The sequence below is a fragment of the Indicator indicator genome, chromosome 17, assembly GCF_027791375.1.
Source record: "Indicator indicator isolate 239-I01 chromosome 17, UM_Iind_1.1, whole genome shotgun sequence".
NCBI lineage: Eukaryota > Metazoa > Chordata > Aves > Piciformes > Indicatoridae > Indicator > Indicator indicator.
In genome coordinates this window covers 15,142,442-15,165,472 of record NC_072026.1, presented here as the reverse complement: position 1 = coordinate 15,165,472, position 23,031 = coordinate 15,142,442, and the positions used below count along the sequence as shown (strand labels likewise).

The following is a 23,031-nucleotide window of genomic DNA, read 5'->3' as shown; positions in this document are numbered from 1 at the left end:
AGTCCAGAGGAGGATTCCAGCATTTCGGGTTGTGTAACGTGGCACGACCTACTTTTGGAAGACTGCACAGAAATAGGCCCAGATGTACCAAATATTGAGTGGTGCAGCATATGGGTCAGACAACCAGTGCAAAGTGGAATGGCCCAAACAATCCCAGAAGAGCTAACCCAGACCAGCCCAAAGAGCTGGCATCACATGTGTTAGTCATAGCCACCTAGGCAAGACAGATGAATGGACCTTATTGTGGCCTTCCAGTATCTGAAGGGGGCCTACAAGGAAGCTGGGGAGGGAGTTTTTAGGATGTCAGGTAGTGATAGGAGTAGGGGGAATGGAGCAAAACTAGAATTGGGTAGATTCAGATTGGATGTTAGGAAGAAGTTTTCTACCATGAGGGTGGTGAGACATTGGAACAGGTTGTCCAGGGAGGTGGTGGAAGCCCCATCCCTGGAGGTGTTTAAGGCCAGGCTGGATGTGGCTCTGGGCAACCTGATCTAGTGTGAGGGGTCCCTGGCCATGGCAGGGGGCTTGGAACTAGATGATCCTTGAGGTCCCTTCCAACTCTAACAATATGACCTGAAATACTGATGGTCATCCTCAAAAGTGGCTGAGCCCCTCAAGAAAAGGCACTGAAGATGTCGGTCTGCCAGCAGAGCTGGTCTTGCAGGAATGGTTGTGTCCTGAAATGGTTTCTCTTAGTGCCACCATGTGCTTGTCTGCATCATGGTGCTGCCAGGAAAGAGTTGGGAAGTGCAAGCTGCACTGTGATCAGACCAGAAATGGGTATCTACAGCTCACACTGTCTATACAGGGTTATTTCTACACAGTATCACAATGGCAGGGATTGGAAATGAACATCTGGAGATCATTGTGTCCAACCCCCCCCTGCTAAAGCAGGGTCACCCACTGCAGGTTGCACACGATCACAATGTCCAGGCAGGTTTGGAATCTCTCCAGAGAAGGAGACTCCACAACTTCTTCAGGCAGCCTACTCCAAGGCTCCAGCACCCTCACAGCAGGAAGTTTTTCCTCAAGTTCCTACACAGGACACCTGAGCAATAAGCTCCAGTGCAGACATCTCACTGGGGAGAGGGTAGCCCCATCCCTGTTATCAAGACAGCTTCAGTGGAGCTGAGTCTGTTCAGATCCCTGATGTCTTCAAGCTATGGGCAATGCCAGGAGGTTATGGTCCTGCTGACCTGCTTTGGAGTTGAGTGTGTGAAATGGGTTTGGCTGTGAATTTCCTTAAGCAGGATACAAATGGTGAGGATATGCTGAGATGCTTAAAGGGGAGAGGATGGTGTAAGAGCATAAAGGTGTGAGGAGGTGAACCTTGCTACCTGCACCTGAGGTGCCCAGCTGTCCATCTGCCCTCCAAATGTGGCCTGTGGTCAAGACCTGAGTTCCATGATTGTCAAGTGCTTTGCCATACCCTGATAGTATCACCATTGTGTCTGTGTTAATGCCACCCCACAATGAATGCTGCCTGGTGACTGCTTAAATGTTGTGCTGAACTTTCACAAGCCATTCTGAGCTTCCTCTAGGCCCAACAGCCCTGGCCAAGGAAAGGCTGTGTGGGGATCACAGGGGCTCTCTGCCTGCAGGGAGATACCAAGCTTTAGCCAAAAGCTTTTGCAGACATCTCTTTGTATCTCAGAGGGTCAAGGTCAGAAATGAAAGCACCTGGTGAGCACTAAGCATCAGCAGTTTCCTGGTCACCTGTAGTACACCATCTCCCTGCCTGCTTTGGTCATCCTCTGTTCCTGCTCTGACAATCAGCCCTGCTGATGTCAAAGGGAGCTTTCCCTAAGGAAAGGAGGGGGGCAAACTAGAGGATGTGGCCCATGGTGGGATACCCATGACCAAAGCCTTTCCCAGTCACTCTTGCCCTCTCCTGCATTCATCCTGCTCCTCCATTTAAGCCCCACACTTAGCACCACAGCCCAGATGTGGAGCTGCAGAAGGTGTCATGTCTGAGGGACAGCAGACCATTTTGTGTTTGTCAAGAGAAGGGAGGGCTCCTGGGAGTGTTTCTCAGCAGCTGGCCAGGCATTCATTGCATCTTGCCATGAAAGGTGGCTTACCAGGAGGAAAATGAGCAGATGCTTGGGACATCGTTCAACTCTAGCATTTCTCAGGGGGAGTTTAAAGGTGGATCAGCCTCTGAGCCTTTTGGGTCCCAGCCATATCCTCCCACCTCTTCTACAGGTCTGGTCACTTCTAGTCAAAATACTACTTCTGTAGCCATCACCTCCATGGCTACTGGGAGAGATGGGCAGGTGAGCTCAGAGCCCAGCTTCTCCCTAGAAGACATGCAAAGTGGGGACTTGTCTTTCCCCCCATTCAGGGACTTGTGGTATGTGAGAACACAAGAAAAGACCTCAGGATGCTGTGTCAGGCAAGTGTGACTAGTCCTGGCCAATTTTCTGCTGGTGGAGAACCTCTTCCAGCTCTCAGTTGCTTCTCCCTCCTGATATTTCCACTGCTCCTCATCCCCTTCCCTCTGCCTTCCCATGTCTCCTCCCTTTGTAGCTGTGTGAAAAGCCTTCAAAGAATCGTGGTCAGGGACAGGGCAGGATTAGTGCCATGGTCTGAGTTGATCTCAATTGTAAGGATGCAGTTTGTGAGGTTGCAAAGTGCAAGCTGAGAATTTACCTCAAATCAGCATTTTGTCTAATTTTTTTTTTTTAATTAACACTGAAATGGTGAAGCCCTAAAACCAAGAAGAGCTAGGCTTGCGAAAGCTCCATGGGCACTTCTGCTTTCTTATCAGCAGCCCATTTTGCCCCCAAGAAGAGCACGTGTTGAACCTCTCAAACTTCACCCTTTTCTCCCAGAAAAGTGGTCCTAAGGATAGATATTAGCTCAGGTCACCAACACCATGGTCTTCTTCAGGGAATGCCAACATGATGGTGCCCATCTCTATGTGACTGCTATGAAATGTGCTGTATTGCTTTATGGGGATTGAAGTTCCTGCCCACACATAGTTTTTGGAGCTGCCTGATCCTACAAAAGTAGGCAAGTAGATCATCTCCAAACCAAGTGCATGGCCCATGGTGGCAGCAGTTGTGCAATCAGGCTGCTTCTTCATGAGCTCCTCATAAACATGTTTAACATCTAGCTGAAAAAGCACTACTGCCTCTGGGTTTTCCTTCTCTATCAAAGCACTCTCTGGTCTTGCTCCAGCTGTAAACCCAGCATAATTCTGCTAACAGGAAGAAGTTTTGAAGTCATTACACATGAAGGTGCTGCTAATTTGTGGTCTCACTGCCTCCAAGGTGGATCCTACCAGTGCTGCTGCCCAAAAGGTTTTGGACATGGTATAAAAGCAAAGCTCCTTAAAGAGTGGGGGCCACCTGCACTTGTTGGCATCGAGGAGTGGGGAAGGTGCCTATACACACCTGGGACAGAGCTGGGAGCTCTGTGCCAGTCCAGCCCCGGGGCCCCTCAGTCTGACCACTCGTTATCGTCTAGCTCGGAGTCATCGTCGGACTCGCTGTACTCCACTGCGATCCGGCGGGACAGGATCGTCGCCACGTCATTGCCCACAGGCTCTTTTTTGGCCTCTTGTTCCCACTGCTCCTGGACTTTCCGGAGTTGGATTCCTGTGGTAGGGAAAGAGGGAATGCTTTAGAGGCAACACGTCCAGCACTCATAGAATGGTAGGTGTTGGAAGGGACCTCTGGAGATCATCAAGTCCAATCCTTCTGCTTATAAAAGATCATCTAGAGCAGGTTAGCCAGGATCACAATCTCTAGATGGGTTTTAAAATTCTCCAGAGGAGGAGACCCCACAACCTCTCTGGGGAGCCTGCTTTAAGGCTCCAGCACCTGCTCACCTGTGGCTCATCTTTCACTCAACAAAGCCAACAGCACCCAACCCTGCACCACAAGGTACTTTGCCACCATGCTAGCAGCACTGGGGACCTGTCTCCTGCTTACCAATGCCACCACTTACCCCTACGGATGGCTGCCAGCAAGTCGCTCCGGGCATCGCTCATGGGCATCAGTGGGATCTGCGGCTTCCGGGGCTCCATGGCAGGCGCCGGTGGCGATGCCGAGTGCGCAGGTGAGGCGGCAATGGCAGGGGGACCAGGCGGTGGTGGTGGTGGGGCCACCGGGGGTCCCATGGGGCCAGCTTGCGGCGGGGAAGCAGAGTAGGGACCAGGGGGTGCAGGGGGTGGTGAGGGTGCATAGGATGGGGGAGCAGCTGAGCCAGAAGCCAGTGCAGGGGGAGCTGAGATGGGGCTGTCAAAGGCGGTCTGAGCCGAGGGAATGATAGGAGGTGGGGGTGGTGGGGCAGGAGGCACGAAGTACTCTGCCATTGGCATTGGCTGCGGGCTGCAATGGGAGGGCAAAGCCATGTCAGTGGTACATGAACAATGGCACCTACCACCTGTTTTGTGTACCCACCACCCAATCCCAGGCACCTACCACTCTTCCTAGGCATTCAGCACCCATCCCAGGCACTTAACACATCCTGGATACCCACCATCCACCCTTGGCACCTACCACACATCCTGAGTATCCACCACCCGTCCCAGGAATCAACCAGCTGAGATCTGGCTTGGTTTGCTCTGGATACTCATGTAAGCTCAGTCCCCATGGAGGCTGGAAGGGGGTCTGCTGGTTGGATGGGCTGTGGGGTATATAGTGGTTGGAAGGCAGTCAACATCCCAGGGAAAAATGGTCCTCTCCATCCACCTTGTCCCTTTATCTGGGATGAGGTTACCCTAGAAGTGTTCCTGTTTGGTTCAGCCTTAGGTCTCGCTGGCAGTTTCAGAGCATGGTGGCCATAGAGAGGGCTCTCTCCAGTTTGTCAGTCCAGAAACTGGGGACTCTAGACCCCCACCAAGCCCCTCTTTCCCTGGACGTGCCTCCACCAGGACAGAAGAGGCAGAAGAAACCTTACCCATAATCCTTGACTAAGTGAGGTCTTGGCCCATTGAGGACAGCTTCTGGGGGCTGTGGTGCGTGGGGCTGCTGGAGGCGGTTGAGGCTGTTCTGCCGGCTGCCCGCTGCCGGGCGGTAGATGTGCTCCTGGGGGGTGGCAGCCACCAGCACCCCCTCCTTGTGCTCAGCTGGGGCCAGGTGGGACGCTGGGGCCAGCAGCTGTGCAGGGTGGTTGGGGCTTGCTGGGTACGAGTGGTCAGCCACGTCTGATGCGTAAGATCTATGGCACAAGAAAACCCTGGGGTTGGAGTAGATGACCTTTGAGGGTCCCTTCCAACCCAAACCATTCTATGATGCTCATGGATGTGCTCCTAGGAGCAGGGGTGGATTGGTTTGGAGGTCAGAGGGGCATGAGTTTGGGAGGTGTTTTGTGGTTAGAATCACAGAATTGTTTTGGTTGCAAGAGAATGTTAAGCACATAAAGTCCAACCCTTAACTCAGCACTGCCAGGTCATCACTAAACCATGTCCCTCAGCACCACATCTCCACAGCTCTGAAACCCCTCCAGGGATGGGGACTCCACCACTGCCCTGTGCCACCTGGGCCAGGCCTTGACAACCCTTTTAGGTGAGAAATTGTTCCTCATGTCCAAACTAAACCTCCCCTGGTGCAACTTGCTTGAGTCCATTTCTTCTTGTCCTATTGCTTGTTCCTTGGGAGATCAACCTCCACCTGGCTCCAATCTCCTTTCAGGGAGTTATAGAGAGCCAGAAGGTCTTCCCCCAGTTTCCTTTTCTAAAGGCTGAACAACCCCAATTCCCTCAGCTGCTCCTCACAAGCCTTGTGCTCGTTGAGACAGTAAGACAGAAAATTGCCACAAAAATACAGACGTACAAGAAAGCAGAGAGACAGTGGAGGCGACGTGGATACCAAGGCAGCTGAGGTAGTCTCTTTCTTTAGCACTCTGACACCTAGGCTGCTCCTGAGGTCCAGAATGTGAATCCTGGGGCTGTCTATGAACCTACCATGGGTTTACAGCTTATCACCCCCAACCCTGCTGCAGGCAGCACGTCTCCCAGAGATGGAGAAGAGAAAAGCAAAGGAGAGGCAGTGAGCTAAACGTGCAGTAGGTGAAACCTGCCTATTGTCTGGGGACAGTGATCCTTCCGATGACGCCATGTGATAGGGGGATGGTGAGAACCTGTTATCGGGTCGGAACTCTTTATCATACGCCATCATGTTCCACTCCAGGCGCCGGTTTCGGGCTTTCCTCACTTTCTTCACCTCTCGGGTGGAGTCTTCCACCAGCCGCTGCTCCTGGGGACACACACAAACCATGGCTCCATCTCCAGCCCACCCCCTTGGGACTGAGAGCGGTAGGTACCCAGGGAGCATCACGATGCCCCCACCAGAGCAGGAAGGAGCACATGGGTTGCACTAAGAAGGTGATGGTCCCCCAAGTCCTGGACAGCTCGGTCCCCCAGCTCCAGCCCCCCCAGTGTCCCTCATCTGCTTGTTACCTTCTGCCTGCGCTTCTCCTTTCTCTTATCTTCTGTTGCCTGCAACATTTTCTCCTTCCATAAATTGAAGAAGTATGAGGGGTCAGTGTAGAACTTGAGGCCATCCTTTTTGTCATCCCTGAGGGGTGGGAAAAGAGGAGTTATGTGCCACAGGAGAAGACCTTCCTTCCACTGAGCAGTGGGTTTGGTATGATCACAGCCATAAGCTGTTGCCCCACCATGACCATGTCCAACGTGGTGGTCACTACCTGCAGTATCACTGCATGGGGTCACTCGTCCCAAGTGCTCTACAAATGGAGACGATGGCACAGCAACCAGAGAAAACAGCCTCTCAGCCCTCACTAAGCAGCAAACAGGGTGCACCTCTAGGTGCCTCTTCTGGAAAAGGCCCTCCCAGAACCTCCCAGGATGCCCTTGGTGTCCCCAGGGAGGGATGCCCCAGCCACCCTACCTGTAGGGTGTGAGGATGTTGAGTGGTGGGGGCTTGTCGCAGCGCTGGTACATCTCCATCACTGGGTTGGGGATGGAGTTGCGAGACACAACCTGCTGGTTCTGCACTGTGGAGCTCTTGAAGGCTTTCCGCATGTTGATGTCCTGCAGTGAAACTGGGGGTGCAGGAAGGAGATGGAATGTAGGGGTGACCTCACACCCCCAACCAGGCACAACAGGTGGTCTCACCCTGGACATGGGTCTCCCACCCACTTGCACCCAGCCACCATCTCAAAGTAGCCCAGGCCCCTTACCTTCCTCCACGGTGGAGTCCAGCTGTGTCACCTTGATGACCAGCAGGTCCACCCTCTCCTGCAGTGAGTTCATCCGCATATAGAAACTATTGGCTTCATTGAACAGCTCACCAAAGATGTCCTCTGCGTGCCTGCCTGGCAGAGGACAACAAGAACTGGTCAAGGGCAAGGGTAGCAGGCACACAGCCCTCTCCCAGCCCATCCCCTGGACCACAGCTCTTCTCAAGCCTTGTTTTTTTTGGGAGCTGAGCCTCATCCTCTCCCAGACCTGGCAAAGAGCTGCATGGAAGGAGAGGAGCACAAGCCAATCTATCCTACACACAGGAGCATCCTTGTCAACAAGAGCGGTGCCTGTGGGAGGCACCAAACCATGGTGATGATTCTTTACTCTGAGGGTAGTGGAACACTGGAACAGGTTGCTCACTGAGGTGGTAGAGGCCCCATCCCTGGAGACATTTAAGATCAAGTCTGAAGGGGCTCTGAGCAGCCTGATCTAGTTGGGGGTATCCCTGCTTACTGCAGAGGTGGGGGTTGGAGTAGATGACCTTCCAATACAACCATTCTATGATGTTCATCCTAAAAAGCCTTTAGATCTACCAGGCTAGATGCAGCACAAAAACCCAGCTGTCACCACACCACCTGGCCATCCAGCATCATCTGCAGAAATCCAGCCATGAAGGTGGAAAACAGAGAGCAGGGAAGTGGGGAGAGTGCCAGAGCAGGCAGAAGGCTCAGTTTCATTTTAGCACACGTTTTCCTGCAGTGCTTGGTGCATTGCTGGGACAGTTTTATTAGGACCGTTACCACCTCAGGGCTGAGCAGAGCATTGCTGACACCTGCAGGCTACAGGACCTGTTCCAGCCCAGCACCCCAGTTCCTCAAGGTTTCCTCCAAAACCATGTAGCAAATAGCTCCTAAGATCAAGGTATGTGTGATATCTGCTCAGCTTGGCCAATTGTATTTGATCTCTTTTCCTCTGGACAAGGTAGCCACGGCCTGAACATCCATGGGTGCTTCCAGCAGCTCCCCAAATTCAGGGTTTATTTTTCTGGGAGTGTCCTCAAGAAGAATTTCTTTCTGGAGGTGGGAAAAAGGTGGAGAGAGCCCTGAAGAGCCTGCATTTCTCTCTCTACGTTGATATTCGGGCAATGAAATCATTTACTCCTATTAAACCTTCACACTGGGATGTGTAGTGCCTTGGTTCTCCACTTTCCTGATGGAATCAGTCCAAGCGCAGAAAGCTGAGGATTTAGACCTTTTATATCGACCTCTCCTTCTCATAAAAATAATAAGTTGGGGTTTTTTAATCTTCACCTGACCTATTTCTGACCAAGTTTTCCATCCCCCACCACAAAGACCAGCTACTGAAGGACCCAGCATTGGAATAGGTTGCCCAGGGAGGTGGTAGAGTCACTGTCTCTGGAGGTGCTCAAGAAACCTGTGGACATGGCTTACTGAAACTGTGGGACATGGTTTAATGACCATGGTGGTGCTGGGCTGATGGACTTGATGATCATGTAAGTATTTTCTAACCAAAACAATTCTGTGATTCTCTGATTCTAACATCACCAAGTCCCCACATCAGGCTTGGTCCTGAGCATCCTCCTTATTTAATTAACTGGGGAATTCCCTCTGAATTAAGGGTGGCTCTCACATAGCCCCCATTTCTCTCTGTTTGCACCTGAAACAAGTGACCATGGCAGCCCACCAGAATCTCACCAACATCCCACCACTCCATCCCTCCTCCCCATCCCATACCAGGATCACTGTGTTGTGACTTACTGAGACTGCCCAGCTGCTTGATGATGGCAGCCAGTGTGCTGTTGGTGACACACTCCAGCTCACTTGTCACCCCCTCAGGAAGAGCTCCCCGGCACAGGTGCCGGGGCTCGATGTTCCTCTTCACCAGCGGCATGCTGCCGGTGAGGCCTCACGCTTCTCCTGGGTAAGGAAGAGAGAAAACCTAGAAAAATTTGCTGCTTATTTTTATCCCCATTTCCCTCTGCTCTCTGCCCAGGGACTCATCCTTCCCACACCGGGATATGGAGGATGCAGTACACACAGCACCAGCCAAGGCCCTTCCACATGGGATGCTCTGTGGGTGCAAAGCAAAGCTCCAGATGCCAGCAAGTACATGGATGTCTCATGGAGATGTTGCATAGAAGGTAGGACTTGATGATTTTTAGAGGTCTTCCCCAACTTCAATGATTCTATGGAGATGAGCATCACACCAGGCCTTGTTCCTACCACTGTGCTCCCTTGACACCCCACCATGCCCAGACAGCCTTACCCATGTACCTTCCTGGAGCTGTGCTCAAACCCTCATGTGCTGCAGCCCTTCAGCTGACCCCAAAAGGCCTCAGCCAACCCAAAGAGCAGCCAGAAGCAAGCGAGCAGCTCATAATGTTGTTACTTCCAGCTGGCTGCAGAGCTCTCTGGGGTCTTATTTGCGCATGCACTGCACCCAGGCAAACTGCCGCAGCCAGCTCGCCCTGCTCTCCGCTCCATCCCCGCATGGTTCCCACAGCATTCCTCTGTGACCCCCACGGCATCCATGCATGCTTCCATCAGCAGCTCTGTGTAACCCTCAGAGCATCCCTGCGTGGTGCCCAATCTGCTGACATGCCTGGATGGTTCCTTTTCTACACAGCTCAAGGAGATGTAGGGAGATTCCCACACCTGATGGCCTCACCTCCAGTGAAAGCACCCACGGGAGCTGATGAGGAAAGATAAAGGATGGGCTCTGGTTTCTCTTCAGATTGTGTACATCTCTCCCCTCTTAGTAAAGATTTCCATGGAGAAGAACACAAAGCTTTCAGGGTCAGGCTTGATGGGGCTCGGAGCAACTTGCTCTAGTCGGGGATGTCCCTGCTTCTTGCAGGGGGTTGGACTGGATGACCTCTAGAGGTTCCTTCCAACCAGTGCTTCTATGGTTCCATGATTCTGTGGTGGGATATGGAGGACACTGGGGCAGGTTACCCCCATGAAGGACAATTGGTACCAAACAGGCTGGGAAAGGAGAATAAAATGTAGAATTCGTTGACTCTGGTGGCATTACCTAAGGTGCTGCAGCATGGGACTGGGGACAGAGAAAGGCACAAAGCAGGAAGTGACCCCAAAGGCTTGCAGAAGGAGGTCTTACACGACACAAGTGTGTCAGGCCTCAGCTCCACGCCCAGTACAAAGGCAAACTGGTGGGTTTGAGCACTGAAATCACCATGAATTAGATCCTGGAGAACACAAAGAGCCTTCCCAGCTCCTGAACACAGCCACCTGAGTCCCTGCTGCTTCACACCCTGGACACCACCCCACTTTCACAAACCCCCACTCTACTTTGGCAGCAGAGAAGAACCAGCGTGCACAGAGCTGTTGGTAGCTGGGAGCAGAGCAGCTGAGCACTGCCCCCAGCAGCTCTCACCAGGGCTGGAGCCAGCAATCTGCAGAGCTCACACTTGCTGGCAGAACAGTTTTCCATTGATAGCAGCCGGCCAGTGCCCTCGTCCCCCGCCAGCTCCTCTGCAGTTTTCAAATGCAAATGCAAGTTCCCTTCATGAAAGAGCCCCAAACTGGATTCTGCATCATTCAGATGGAGGTTCCCAAAGGGCTGATTGTGCTTTCAGGTCTGTCCATGCTGGGGGTGACTGGCTGAGCTCTGTTCTGCCCCAGGGCAGCCAGGGTGCCGTGGGAAGGACCCCAGCCCTGAATCCTCTGTAGGGTCACACAATGCTTCAGGCTCAAAGTAAACAGTGTGTCCCAAAGCCACTACACATGGATGACAGGGCTGGTACTGCCCCAGGCTCAAAAAAAAAACCCACCAAGAGGCTTTTGCCAGCTGCTTATTTTTCAGCTGAGAAAACTGTGATGGAGTTTGCAGAAGAGGCCCTGTATGGACACCTATCCTGGTCACATACAACCCTCCTTTCTGGGCACCCCCCTGAACGTCTCCTAGGGCTGTGTATAGAGGTGAGCAACACTGGCAGCTTCATCCCAAGCTTGCTTTGATGTGTCACCTCAAAACCCACACTTGGAGGCTGAGCTCTGGCACGTCTCTGCGGGGGGTTCCCCGCCAAGCCGCGGATGCAGGGATGGGATGACGTGGAGCAGGGCGATTAACAAGTTGCTGGGGCTCAGTAATTAGAACCAGGGAACAAAGAGCCATTCTCAGCATCCGCCTGGGACACAGCCTCCAGCACCCAGGGCTTTTTGTCCCGGTGCCAGGAGGAATCAGGGCCACCCGCACCTCCATCCCCCACGGGGAACCTATAAGGGAGTGAAGAAAAAAAATCATTTGAGGTCCCAGTAGGGCCAGACCTGAAGAGGAGAAGAAGGTGGGTATGTGGTTTCTCCCAAGGAACAACCAGCAAATTGACTGCAGCATCCCAAACCCCAGAGCTGTTAGTGCCACTGGAGAGCAGCCCCTGGTTTTCCAGACCATGCAGGAGAAGCCTGCAGGAGGGATGGAAAAGAAACCCTGCCTCAGACCACCACTGTCAAGCCCTGATCCCTGCAGACCAGACTGGCACAGTGTGACTTGCAGATGCTGGCTCACAGGTGACCCCTACAGCTGGGTCCTTCCAGATGTCACCCTTCATCTCAGCAGCTGCCACGTCTGTCACTTAAGTCCCTGGGGTCAGAAAAACACCTCTTGTTTTGTAAGAGAGTTACAAAAAATAGAGTTTTGTGTCCAGCCACTGTTCCTTATTTCCTTTGTGATAATTTTTAATGTACAAAATTGCCTCCTCACCTTCACTGAGTCTCCAAACCCTCTTGTTCTCTCCCACTGGGCAGGTGATTAAGCTGTTACTTGCAAAGCCAAGATGGATTTCACTGGCAGGATATAAAGTGGCCTGAAGGATCATGTCTGCTCTGTATGGCCCTGTAGAGAAGGACAGGCTGGGTGACAAAATGTTTCTCAGGTGCTGGCTAACCTCCAAGACATATTTGGTTTGATAAGTGCCTGATACCTGTAGTCTCAGCCCCAGTGACCTGCTTCACTTTCCATGGAAGCAGAGCCATCATCCCTGGAGGGATTTAAAAGCTGTGTAGATATGTTGCTGAGGGACAGGGCTTAGTGGTAGACTTGGCTGTTATGAGCCAATGGTTGAACGTGAGGGTTTTAGAGGTCTTATCACAACCTAAATGATTCTATGATTCATATTTCAAGAGAGAGAAGTTCCTTGCTGTCACACTCCATTACTGGACCAAGGTGGGATAGAAGGCAATTTTTGGGTTTTCTTTCTAAGGCTGGGAGCATCCCACAGGAAAAACCTGCATTGCAATGGACTTATGGCAGAGATGAGCAGAGCTGGCTGGGAAGGATGTCCATGCTTCACACTACCAGCTTGCAAAGACATCAGCCATCAAGGTGTCATCAATACCTTGTGTGATGATACTGAAGCATGGCTGGATTGTGTGTGAAGCAGCAGCTGAGCTTGGCCAAGGGGAACTTAATTCAGTGTGTAGACAACCAGGGGAAACCCTGAGCTTGGATCTGGGGAGAAGGTGGGTAAGTGTGCACTGAGCACAGCCATGACAAACACCTTAAATCTGGCAGTTTGCATCAAACCTAAGCTCAGTTCTGGGACAAGCCTTGGAGCCAGTCTGTTTGCTCTACCCTTGCAGTCAAAGCTCTTACCCACACTGGGCTCCCTAGGGTGCTGCTGTGCCCTAAGGACCAGACACTGCCAGGAACTGGAGGATTTTGCAATGGAGCAAGAGCTTTGGTTGGATGCCAGGAGCCAGAGTAGTGCAAAACCCTTGAGGAGGTGTATGGACAATCTGTTCTCCTGGAATAGAAGCTTGCAAGTGAATATCAGAAGTGTCAGATCTTCCAATGCCTGCTCAGGACTGACACCTGTGTTTTGGTGCAGGTGGATTGGGAGTGGTAAGGTGAGTAAGTGCTGCAAGGGTAGGAGGGAGAAGGAGACACAAGGCAGTCCCAAAATATTGAAAGGAGATTCAAGAACCACCTCTGGAGCTGGGAAGAGGACAAGAGGTGGAGGTGACACTCAGCTGGCTCATAGGTGCCTGAAGGAGCTCGTCCTGTGGAGCTTGGCAGGACAGATCTGGTACAGACGGGGGCTGGGAAGGATCCCTGCAGCATGCAATGTCTCTGAGCAGACAGAAATAAGTGGGAGCTGCAAAAGCAGCAGGGTTTTGAGTTGCTCATTTGTGGAGCTCTGCCACCAAGTGTGCTGGAAATGGGTCCAGGAGTGTTCAAGGAGCAACAGGACAAACATGCAGAGGACAGACAGTGCCACCAGCAGCTACCTAATGGATGAGGAGCAACCTCCCTAAACTCCTGCTTTTCCACCCCAGATGTTTGGCTGTGGGCCATTAGCAGCCTCACAACGGAGAGCAGAGCCTATAGGTGCTAAAGCTTTGGTATCTCAGAAGAAAAATCAACCAGTGAAATCCATGCAGGTGGCTGTTTGCAACGTGGAGAAACCTGCTTGCTAAAGCCAGACCAGATCTGCTGCTTTCCTTCACACAAAATGGAGCGTCAGCTGCACCCCATGGACTCCTTGCTCTAATTTACCAAACGCATCCGTGACCACTCCTGAGTTTGTTGCTCACCCAAATGACTGTGAGCACAACCAGCACGACAAATGTCATTGCTCCCTGGGAAGCTGAGAATCACTCCAGAGCCTCTATCCGGAGGTTAATTAAATATATTGAAACTGGCTGGATTCTGAGCATTCCCCTTGCTTAAAATAAACCAGTGAGGGTAAATTTGTGATTGCACTGAGGATGATGGGCATGGAGAAGCAATGCTATTGCCTGGCTCCTTCTTGAGACCTTTTTGGCCAGAAGTCTGGCTTTACAAATGATCTGGGGCTAGGGAAAGGATCCCAGCTCCATCCTGAGCATCTCTCATGGCAAAGAATTAGGAACTGAGAAGCCCCAGGATGTGGGATGCTGTCTGTGGTCCTCCATCGGTGAGTTACTGGGCTGGGGGAGACTGGGTTGGGGAAGACTGCTGTGTCTTGCAGCACATGTGAAATGAATTGAGAGATCTCAGCCCAGATTCCGAGTGGCACAGAGAAATATTTGCTGCAAAGCAATGTGGGCTGAGCTGTGATCGCAGGGAAAGGGTCAGTGCCTCCAGCCAAAGGGAGGAGGGAGTCCTGGGGCAGAGCTGCATCACTGCCAGAGCTGGGGCCAAATCGGTGCCCTGTGCTCCACCAGGAAGGCAAGGCACATCACCCACCCTGGCTGGGAGTGCTGCCCACACCTCTCCTCCAGTCCATCTGCAGCCCCCCTCCTCTGCTCACTCAGCCAAAGGCAGCTCCACCATGGCTCACAACTGCCAGGCGGCTTCAGCAAACCAACACTTCCCAGCAAAGTGCAACACAATGTTAAATCACAGCTAAAAATATTCCTGAAGTGTTTTATTAGCAAATGCCACAGGATTTATTTTTATTTATTTCTCTTTTTTCACTCCCTTTCTTCTACTGTAGCATGTTTCAGCTCTAGGAACAGCACTTGACTAAATTGCCTCTAAATCACAAATGCCTCTGAAGGCTGAGCTCTGCAACACCAACCTTTGCCAAAAAAACCTGCTTAGGAGGATGCCATAAATGCAACAGCCTCCTTACCTCGGGATTGGGATAAAAAGCTCGTCCTGCTGCAGGGCTGGTTTCAAACAACCAGGCTCCTTCACGGGTTTTATCTCCGTGTTTTTTCTTTTGGACTTGGCAGCACTGGGTTAATGGTTGCACTTGATGTTAAAGGTCTTTTCCAACCTAAATGATGCTGTGATTTACAGGTAGGCAACTAACAAGCACCACATTGTCAAGTGGGTTTTCAGGCAGGTGTTTCCTATGGGTTTTGATGCGGGGCTTGGGTTCTGTCAGTTGATTTCTCAGAAATGCAGAGCCCTCAGTACTCCTCCACGTTGGGAGGTGAGGGTCACTTCAGCAGGTCCTTCCCATTCCCCATAAGCTGCTGCCAGCCTCTGGGCAGATCCACTACCCCTCTGCTTTAGATACAAGCTAAACCCATGCAAATGCAACACCAGCTTGGATTGCAGGGCAGGGGGTCACACATGGCAGGTGCCACCATGCTTCTGCCCTGCTTGGTGCTGCTCCCCCTGTTTCCCCAGCCAGGAGGTGGTGAGCCCTGCTCTACACTGGCTGCAGGTGCCTCTCCCTGTGCCTTTCACAGAGATATGAAAATGAAAAGCAATGGTGCATTCTCCCTGCCCAAGATGCAATGGTAGAAGTGATGCCCTAATGGTCTAATGCTGAAGGGATAAAGGGATGGCTAAAAGGTGTGGATGAAACTATGTGTTATCCTCAGTCATCCTTCAGCTGCTCCATGCATGGCTCCTGTGCTAGCGCTGCCTTGGGAGCAGCCTTGATCTTCAGAGGAGCCAGGGCATGGAGTGGTGGGAGCCACCACAGATACCAGCTCTGTTTTGGCTGGAAAAGATCCCTGCTGGCCCAAGAATCATGTGTTGTTTTCAACGACTCTTTATCACCAAAGGAAAACCTTCAATGAAGGTTATTCCACCCCCCTTTTGTGCTCAGCTCATTAACAGAAGGATCTCTCTGGCTGGCTGGCGTGAGCAGGACGCTGCTGAACAAACCAGCCTTTTTCTCCCCAACATAGAAGGCGCTTTGATAAACCCAGGAAACCCTCAGAGAAGCAACAAGGGTCTTGCTGGAAACCCAGTGCTCACTCCCTTTGGGAACAGCCACAGGACCAGCCCCTCCAGCCACAGAGCATTCCCAGCCAGCTCCCATGCCATTCCCTGCTCTGTGCCTGGGTGATCCCATCCCTTTCCATGCTGTACGTGCAGCCCTGCAAACATCTCAGTGGGATTTAGGGCAGTGGGACCAGCTCCTGCCTAGGAAGCGGCCTCTCAGACATGCTGCACCTCACACCCATGAGGTGCAGCTCAGAGGGTGGCTTTTGGGATGAGCAGCTCTGCAAAAAGAAGATTCTTTTTAATTTCTTTTAACACTTTTTGGCTGGAGGGCTGTTGTTCATAACTTGTCAAGATCTTGGCATCGGCAGCTGATTTGTCATCCACCATAAAATGGAGGCTGAGCATCTTTTTTTGGTTCAGAACTGGGCCAAGGGAGATGACAGCTCGAAGCAAAATATGCTTCAGCTCGAGTTTTCTCTGTGGGCTTTAGCTCCTTGGGGAAGGAGCAGACATTTGGGGTCTAAGTTGCATCACAGGGATTGTGTGTAAGAGCCCTTGGCATGCTCAAGAGCATGGTGCATATTAACCTTCTAGCTGCCAGATTAATTTTGCTGTCTTCACCCTCTCCTCACCACCAAGCTCCTTCAACCTGTCACAGGGGATGCTCCCAGGATACAGAAATGCCACCAAAATATCTATTTTTTTCCCCAAATGAAATCAGAAACCTCTCTGAAATTCAGGCAAGGAGATGCAGCAAACAAGGAGCATGCTGAAGTTTGGGAGATGAATTATTAATTCTGTTATTTCCATTCTGTCCATATATCCAGGTCCTGTGCTTCCCTGCTCCAGACTTATGTCCAGCAGTGGATCTGGCAGTGTGTGCCAGGCAACCCCAGACAAAGCATCCACAAACTGGATGGCAAAGCATCTAAATCCAGAGGTATTCCATCCCGCTGACACCACCACGAGGCAGCCACAACTCCAGTTTGAAGCCATAAAACTGCAAGTAGCTGAATCACTGAGCATGTGGAGGCCCCAGACATGGCATCCTTAAAGGGGGTGTGCCTGCCTGCAGCCTGCATCTGTGGGTGCCCCAGGCTTGGGGTGTGGGGGTGGTAATGGGGGGACCTCGAATGCCAGGGACTGTCCCAAATCCCAGGGAAAGCCCAAGGCTGGATCAGGGGTGGGGTTGGTGGGGGCACACATGACAGGTGCCACCGTGCTTCTGCCCTGCTTGGCCCTGTTCCCTCTTCTTCTCCAGCCTCATACCAGGCTGTGTGATGCTCCCCACTCCCAATTTTGCACCCAGAGAGTGGGGAGACCTGCCCTGTGCAGGCTGCAGGTGCCTCTTCCTGCCCAGCTTCTCCTCCAGCATAGCGATGTGAAAATGAAAAGCAGTGGTGGATCCTCCCTCCCCTAAGATGCAAGGATGGAAAGTGATGCCCCCCCTCTCCCCAATGCAAGGATGCAAAGAAGCCAGGTACCTCCCTTTCCATGCAGGAATGCAAAGTGACAGCACTCCCCCTGCCATGCAAAGAGGCCTGATTTCCCCCTCCCCTCCACCTTAGAAGGTTTTAAATCCAGTAGGGTTCCCTCATATAAGATGCAAAGCAAAGCACCCCCTACCCCAAAGGGTTCAAAGAGGCCCAGAGCACCATGATGGTGCCAAATGATTTGAGGATGCCCCCCCAGACAGCCAGACATGCACCCACGTAAAAGACCCCCCCCAGCCCACGATGAATAGGTGCAAACTGAGAAGGGAATCCCCCCACGAAAGAATGGAAATCAGGTTGGAGAACCCCCTCCTAATGCAAGGGTGCAAAGTGACATGCACAACCGCTCCTTCTCCCCCCGCCCCTAGTATAAAGCTATGGAGGACACCCCTGCAAAACAGGGATGCAAAGTGGTGGGGACATCCCCCACTTCATTTAAGGGTGCCAAGAGATTGACACACACCCCCCAGTCCGTGCAAGGGTGCAAACCAATGGAGAGCCCCACCCCCACCCCACGCAAAGGTACAAACCAGTGGAGACACCCCACCCCCCCATTTAAGGATGCAAAGCAGTAAAGCAGCCTGCTCACCGCCCCCCATCCCCTCCCCCAAGAATGCAGAGCCATAGGGGATACTCTTCTATGCAAGTATGCCCCCCCCAAATGATGGAAATCCATGAAGAACCCCAATACAACGAACCCCGCATCACCTCCTCTTTGCAAGCTCCCCCATTTTGAGGTTCATGCTCCCCCCAACCTTCGCCATTCGCATCCTCCTCGCTCACCTCCGCCCGGTTTCGTTTTTCCCTTGGGGGAGTTGGGGGTGCGATGTCGTCCCTTCGCAGCAGCCCCGCGGGGGCTGTGCAGGGCTGCGGCTGCCGCCGCGCTCCCGGCGCTGCTCCGCTCCGCGCCGCTCCGCAGTGCGCGTACGGCGCATGTGCCCCCCCCCAACACCAACCTCCGCCCCCGCTCCGCCCCGCTCCGCACGATAGGCAGCGGGGTGCGCACCCTAGCTCCTGCGGGTGCCCGCTGTGGCACTGGTGAGGCCACACCTCCAATGCTGGGGTCAGTTTCAGACCCCTCACTCCAAGAAGGACATGGAGGTGCTGAAGTAGGTTCAGAGAAGGGCAATGAAGCTGCTGAAGGGTCTGGAGAACAGGTCTGGTGAGGAGCAGCTGAGGGAACTGAGCTCGTTCAAACTGGGCAAAAGGAGGCTGAGGGGAGACCTTGTGGCTCCCTACAACTCCCTAAAAGGAGGTTGGAGTGAGGTGGGTGTCAGGTTTTTTTTCCCTAGTATCAGGAGATCGAATGAGAGGAAATGGTCTGAAATTGTGCCAGGGGAGGTTTAGGCTGGATATTAGAAACAATTTCTTTCCTGCAAGAGTGGTCAGGCACTGGAACGGACTGCCCAGGAAAGTGGTGGAGTCACCATCCCTGGAGGTGTTCAAGAAATGTGTGGACATGGCACTTGGGGACATGGTTTAATGGCCACAGTTGTGTTGGTTTGATGCTTGCACTTGATGACCTTTTACAACCAAAACAATCTATGATTCTTCCAAAGAACAACCAATAGGACAAGAAGTCCACTACTAAGCCATATCCTCAAGCACCACATCTAGATGGCCTTTAAACACCTCCCTGGGCAGCCTGTTTCAATGCCTGATAACCCTTCCAGTGATTTTTTTTTTTTTCTAACATCCAAACTAAACCTCCCCTGGTGCATCTTGAGGCCATTCCCTCTTGTTCTACCACTATTTACTTAAGAGGAGTGTCTGGTTAGTAACTGGCAGATGGGATTTTTAGGTATTGGAGGAGCTGAAATGTGGGAAACTGTGTTTGCTTCTCCTGTCCCCTTCCTCTCAGCCTTGTGGGGGAAGAGGGAGAGCTTCAGCAGAACAAGGGATGTCCTTGACACAAGAAGGATATTGACCTGCTGCAGCAGGTCCAGAGGAGGGCCATGAAGATGATCAGAGGGCTGGAGTACCTCTCCTATGAAAACAGGCTGAGAGAGTTGGTGCTGTTCAGCCTGGAGAAGAGAAGGCTTCAGGGAGACCTGAAGGATACTACAAAAAGGCTAGGGAGGGACTGTTTGCAAGTGTATGTAGCTCTAGGACAAGAGACAACGGTTTTAAGCTGAAGCAGGGTACATTCAGATGGGACATTAGGAAGAAGTTCTTTACTGTAAGGGTGGTGGAACACTGGAACAGGTTGCTCAGAGATGTGGTTTGAGGCCCCATTCCTGCAGACATTCAAGGTCAGGCATGATGGGGTCTTGAGCAACATGATCCAGTTGAAGATGCCCCTGCTCACTGCAGGAGGCTGGACAAGATAACCTTTGGGACTCCCTTTCAGCCTGAGGGATTCTGTGATTCTATGATTCTGTGATCTGTGACATAGTTTGAGGTTTGGAGTGGGATGATTTACATGTGGATGTTGTGGGTTTTTTGGAGCGCTCCAGGGCTGGATTAATCCCTGTTTGTAAGGAAAGCACGGCAGTGAGTCCTTGGAGGCAGTGGGGTGAAGCTCCCTGTTCCTCAGCACATCAGGCTGCTGCACCCCCAGCACTGCTGTGATCACTCCTGGTCCTCTTCAAGAAGAGGAAACAAGAATGGATGCATGGTGAGGACATGCCACAAGGGACAGCTGCCATCTCTTGCTCACTCACTAGGCTGGACCTAGTGGTTTGGCACAAGGCTATGTCCTATCCCGATTCACATTTCTTCTGCAGGCAACACTTAAAGGCAGCTTTGATGTGCCCAGAGGTGCTCAGGCAGGTCTGCAGCATATGCTAGTCCCAGTTGCTGCACCCTCATGCCAACCCCATCTCTGGGTGTCTCCAAGGACTTTCCTGGAGGTGCTGGGACAGCTTGGCCACTCAGACCACTTTCTTCAGATTCAGCCTGGGCTTGCTTGGTGGCCTGTGCATGAGCTGGTGCTAGCAGAAGTGTTTTCACCTCGAATGAAGTGGAAGTTTTCTCTTACCCTTGCAGAGCCAGAAGTGCAGCCGGTTGGGGCAAGAGAGACTGACACTCCTCCCTGGACCAGCACAGGCTGTGTGGGCACCACCTCATCACAGGTAACAGGGATTTGAGGGATTCGTCTTTAGCTGGGAGGTGTAAGCAGTCCCACTGCCATGGCTTGTTGTGTCCAAGCTGAGAGCTTTGGTCTCATCTAGCCTGTCCTTGAAGCAGCTCTAGGGCTCTTTGGGCTGGCAGGAGAAGATAACACATCATGAACCCACACTGCCAGGAGCAAATCTGATGGGTGTCACAACCACCTCAGACCTCTGTCCCAGGAGCTCCTGGACCATCTCCTGTACCACCTGGATGAGCATGCTTACAGCCTTGGCCTATGTCTGAGCTTGGAGGGCACAGGTAGTGAGCAGGCAATGTGCCCAGGATGTCCCACGCAGCTTGGCCATCTGGTCCACATGCTGCAAAGATGAGCAGAGGAAGGCAGCATGATGCTTCTGTAGCAGATAGCCAGAGAGCATTAGCTCCGGTGTGTGAGGCACCTTTGCTGTCGTCTCATGGGAGGGGGACATTTTGTTGATAGGGGGTCTTTGAAGATCTTCTCTGCCTCTTTACCAGCTCTACAGATGAGGAACTTCTCTTTCCATGCTGGGACCTGTGGGAGGAGATGCTTTGTGCCTTGTGCACAGGCTGGCAGGAGCACTCATGGAGCTGAGCAGCACCCTCAGCCTGGAGCCAGCTTCTGCCCAAGCTCTGGGCAGCAGGTGTGGAGCTTTCACCCAAGCCTTTTTCCTTCTGCACATGCAGGTTGGGTCTTAGACTGGTGATGCTCTCCTGCTTGACCTATGTGAACCGACTACACTGATGCTCCTGTGCTCCCACTTGCCTTGAAGATGTTTATGCTGGCTTTGCTCTGGGCCATGTGGCAGGAGCAGGCAGCCCGCCTGGCCACGCAGCTTGTGGAGATGGTTTGGGCTTCCCATGAACAGTGTGGGATGCTGAAGCTGGGATGTGCCCCCCCAGCATCCAAATCAAGAAGCTGATGGGGAATTCAATCTGTGCCTAGATTAACTACGCAATTACCAGTTACTACCACTAATTAATGAACCATGGGAACAATTGATCCTGGGGGGGTGCATCCACCAACTTCTCCAGTAGTGATGCCCTGAAGACCTGGGGGTTTTACCTACTTGGAATCAATGATGGCTCCCACATCAGTGTCACTGGGGACAAACAGGCACATGCTGGCACAGAAGTGCCAGGGTAAGTACCCAGCCCAAAACACTGTAACTCCAACCTTTCCTCACACTCAACTCAAGCACTGTGCATCTAGAGTGGGATGATGGGAGACTGCCAAAACCCAGTTTAGCTCACAGACCCCCATCCAGTGAAGGAGGAGGTGCCAGGTGCCATGGCACCTCAACACACGCTTGCCTCCCGTGCAGGCTGTTGCAAGGGCTGAGGTAATCCTGGGTAATTCCTGACTTCCATGGAAATGCCTTCAGGCCGTGATGATTATCACTGTAATTAGCCTCTCTGATTTTTCTTGGTGTTCTATAAAATATTAATTTACAGCTGGATCCTTGCCGCCTTTGTGCGCTGGCTTCAGCTCCTCCCCTTCAGCAGTGCGTCCCTGGCACCTCTCGTTGAGGTCTTGTGGGGTTACACGGCGGAGCTGGAGCGGCCACTAGTGGCTGGACAATGGTTGGGGTTGGAGGCTTTATCCAGGAAGTTCCATTTCCCAACAGGAACGTGCTCTTGCAGCTCCTGTTTTAAAGGAAACACTCAAAACAACTGAAGCACTCTTCAAAAGTGCCCTTCACATCTCTTCATCTGAAGGTGAGCAGGCAGATAAACTGGTCCAGAAGCCCTTTAACACAACACAGATATGTCCCATTGCTCTGTTTGGGCCAGAAATATAATTTTTGCTCATCTGCAGCTGTGGGACTAAGACAACCCTCCATGGCCAGCTATTGACAGCCGTCTTTCCACAGCCAGCTCTTCAGAGTCATCTCTCCAGGGCCAGATGTTTGTGGGGTAACTCTAGACAGCCAACCCTGCACAGGGATGACTCCAGACAGGTTGGCAGATTCCATCGGTCTGCTCCATCTGTGTGTTTTGGGCATTTCCACCACCCAAAATGAAGCCAAATGCAGGGCTCGGTGGCACATCATGCCCTGAGAACCCACTGCTCACACCAGTGCTTTTCACCTGCCTGGTTTTCCAGCCAAAGTGAGCAGAATCAACTTTAATCTCACTAATGAGGCAGAAGATGCCAGCTCTAAGATTTTGTTCCCAAACATTGGGAAGGTCAGGTGGAGAAAGGATGCTATTGTGTGGGTTTTGCCCTGGCTGGGTGTGACAGGCAGCAGCCCAGCAGTGCAGCCCATGCCCTAGCTGCCTACCTTTGGGGTTTCTGTTCTCTGAAGGTAATGCTGGCAGTACACCAAGCCCTGGTACTCTCATTGCTTCTCACCATGACAAGCCTTGGGTATCAGACCCTATGTCCCAGCATCCCTACCAGTGGTTGATGGCTGTTGTGTTCCTTCAGGCTGTCCCCAGGTTGTTTGAGGGTTGGACTCTTCTCACATATGACAAATGATAGGACAAGAGGAAACAGCTTCAGTTTGTGCCAGGGGAGTTTCAGGTTGGACACAGCGAAGAGTTTCTTCACAGAAAAGGTTGATGAGTACTGGAACAAGCTGGTGGAGTCACCGTCCCTGGAGATATTTAGATGATGTGTGGATTTGGTGCTGAGGAATG

General features: G+C 52.2%; 1 protein-coding gene across 1 annotated transcript; it reads right to left on the bottom strand.

The window, feature by feature from the left end:
* Positions 1–3,444: 3,444 nt before the first annotated feature.
* Positions 3,445–9,067, bottom strand: LOC128972616 (actin-binding protein WASF3-like). Its single transcript, XM_054388689.1, has 8 exons — positions 8,935–9,067; positions 7,153–7,287; positions 6,861–7,014; positions 6,410–6,527; positions 6,031–6,206; positions 4,909–5,169; positions 3,955–4,337; positions 3,445–3,602 (listed from the first exon to the last, which is right to left on the bottom strand). The coding sequence occupies exons 1-8, from the start codon at positions 9,065–9,067 to the stop codon at positions 3,445–3,447; spliced, it is 1,518 nt and encodes a 505-aa protein (XP_054244664.1).
* Positions 9,068–23,031: the final 13,964 nt, after the last annotated feature.

Bases quoted from the DNA above. Each gene is read 5' to 3' on its own strand.
- LOC128972616 (XM_054388689.1), bottom strand. From the start codon at position 9,067: ATGCCGCTGGTGAAGAGGAACATCGAGCCCCGGCACCTGTGCCGGGGA. The intron at 5,170-6,030 runs GCAGGTTTCACC...CTTGTGCCATAG, and splicing joins TCACTGTCCCCAGACAATAG to ATCTTACGCATCAGACGTGG. The intron at 3,603-3,954 runs GTAAGTGGTGGC...TCCCTACCACAG, and splicing joins GCTGGCAGCCATCCGTAGGG to GAATCCAACTCCGGAAAGTC.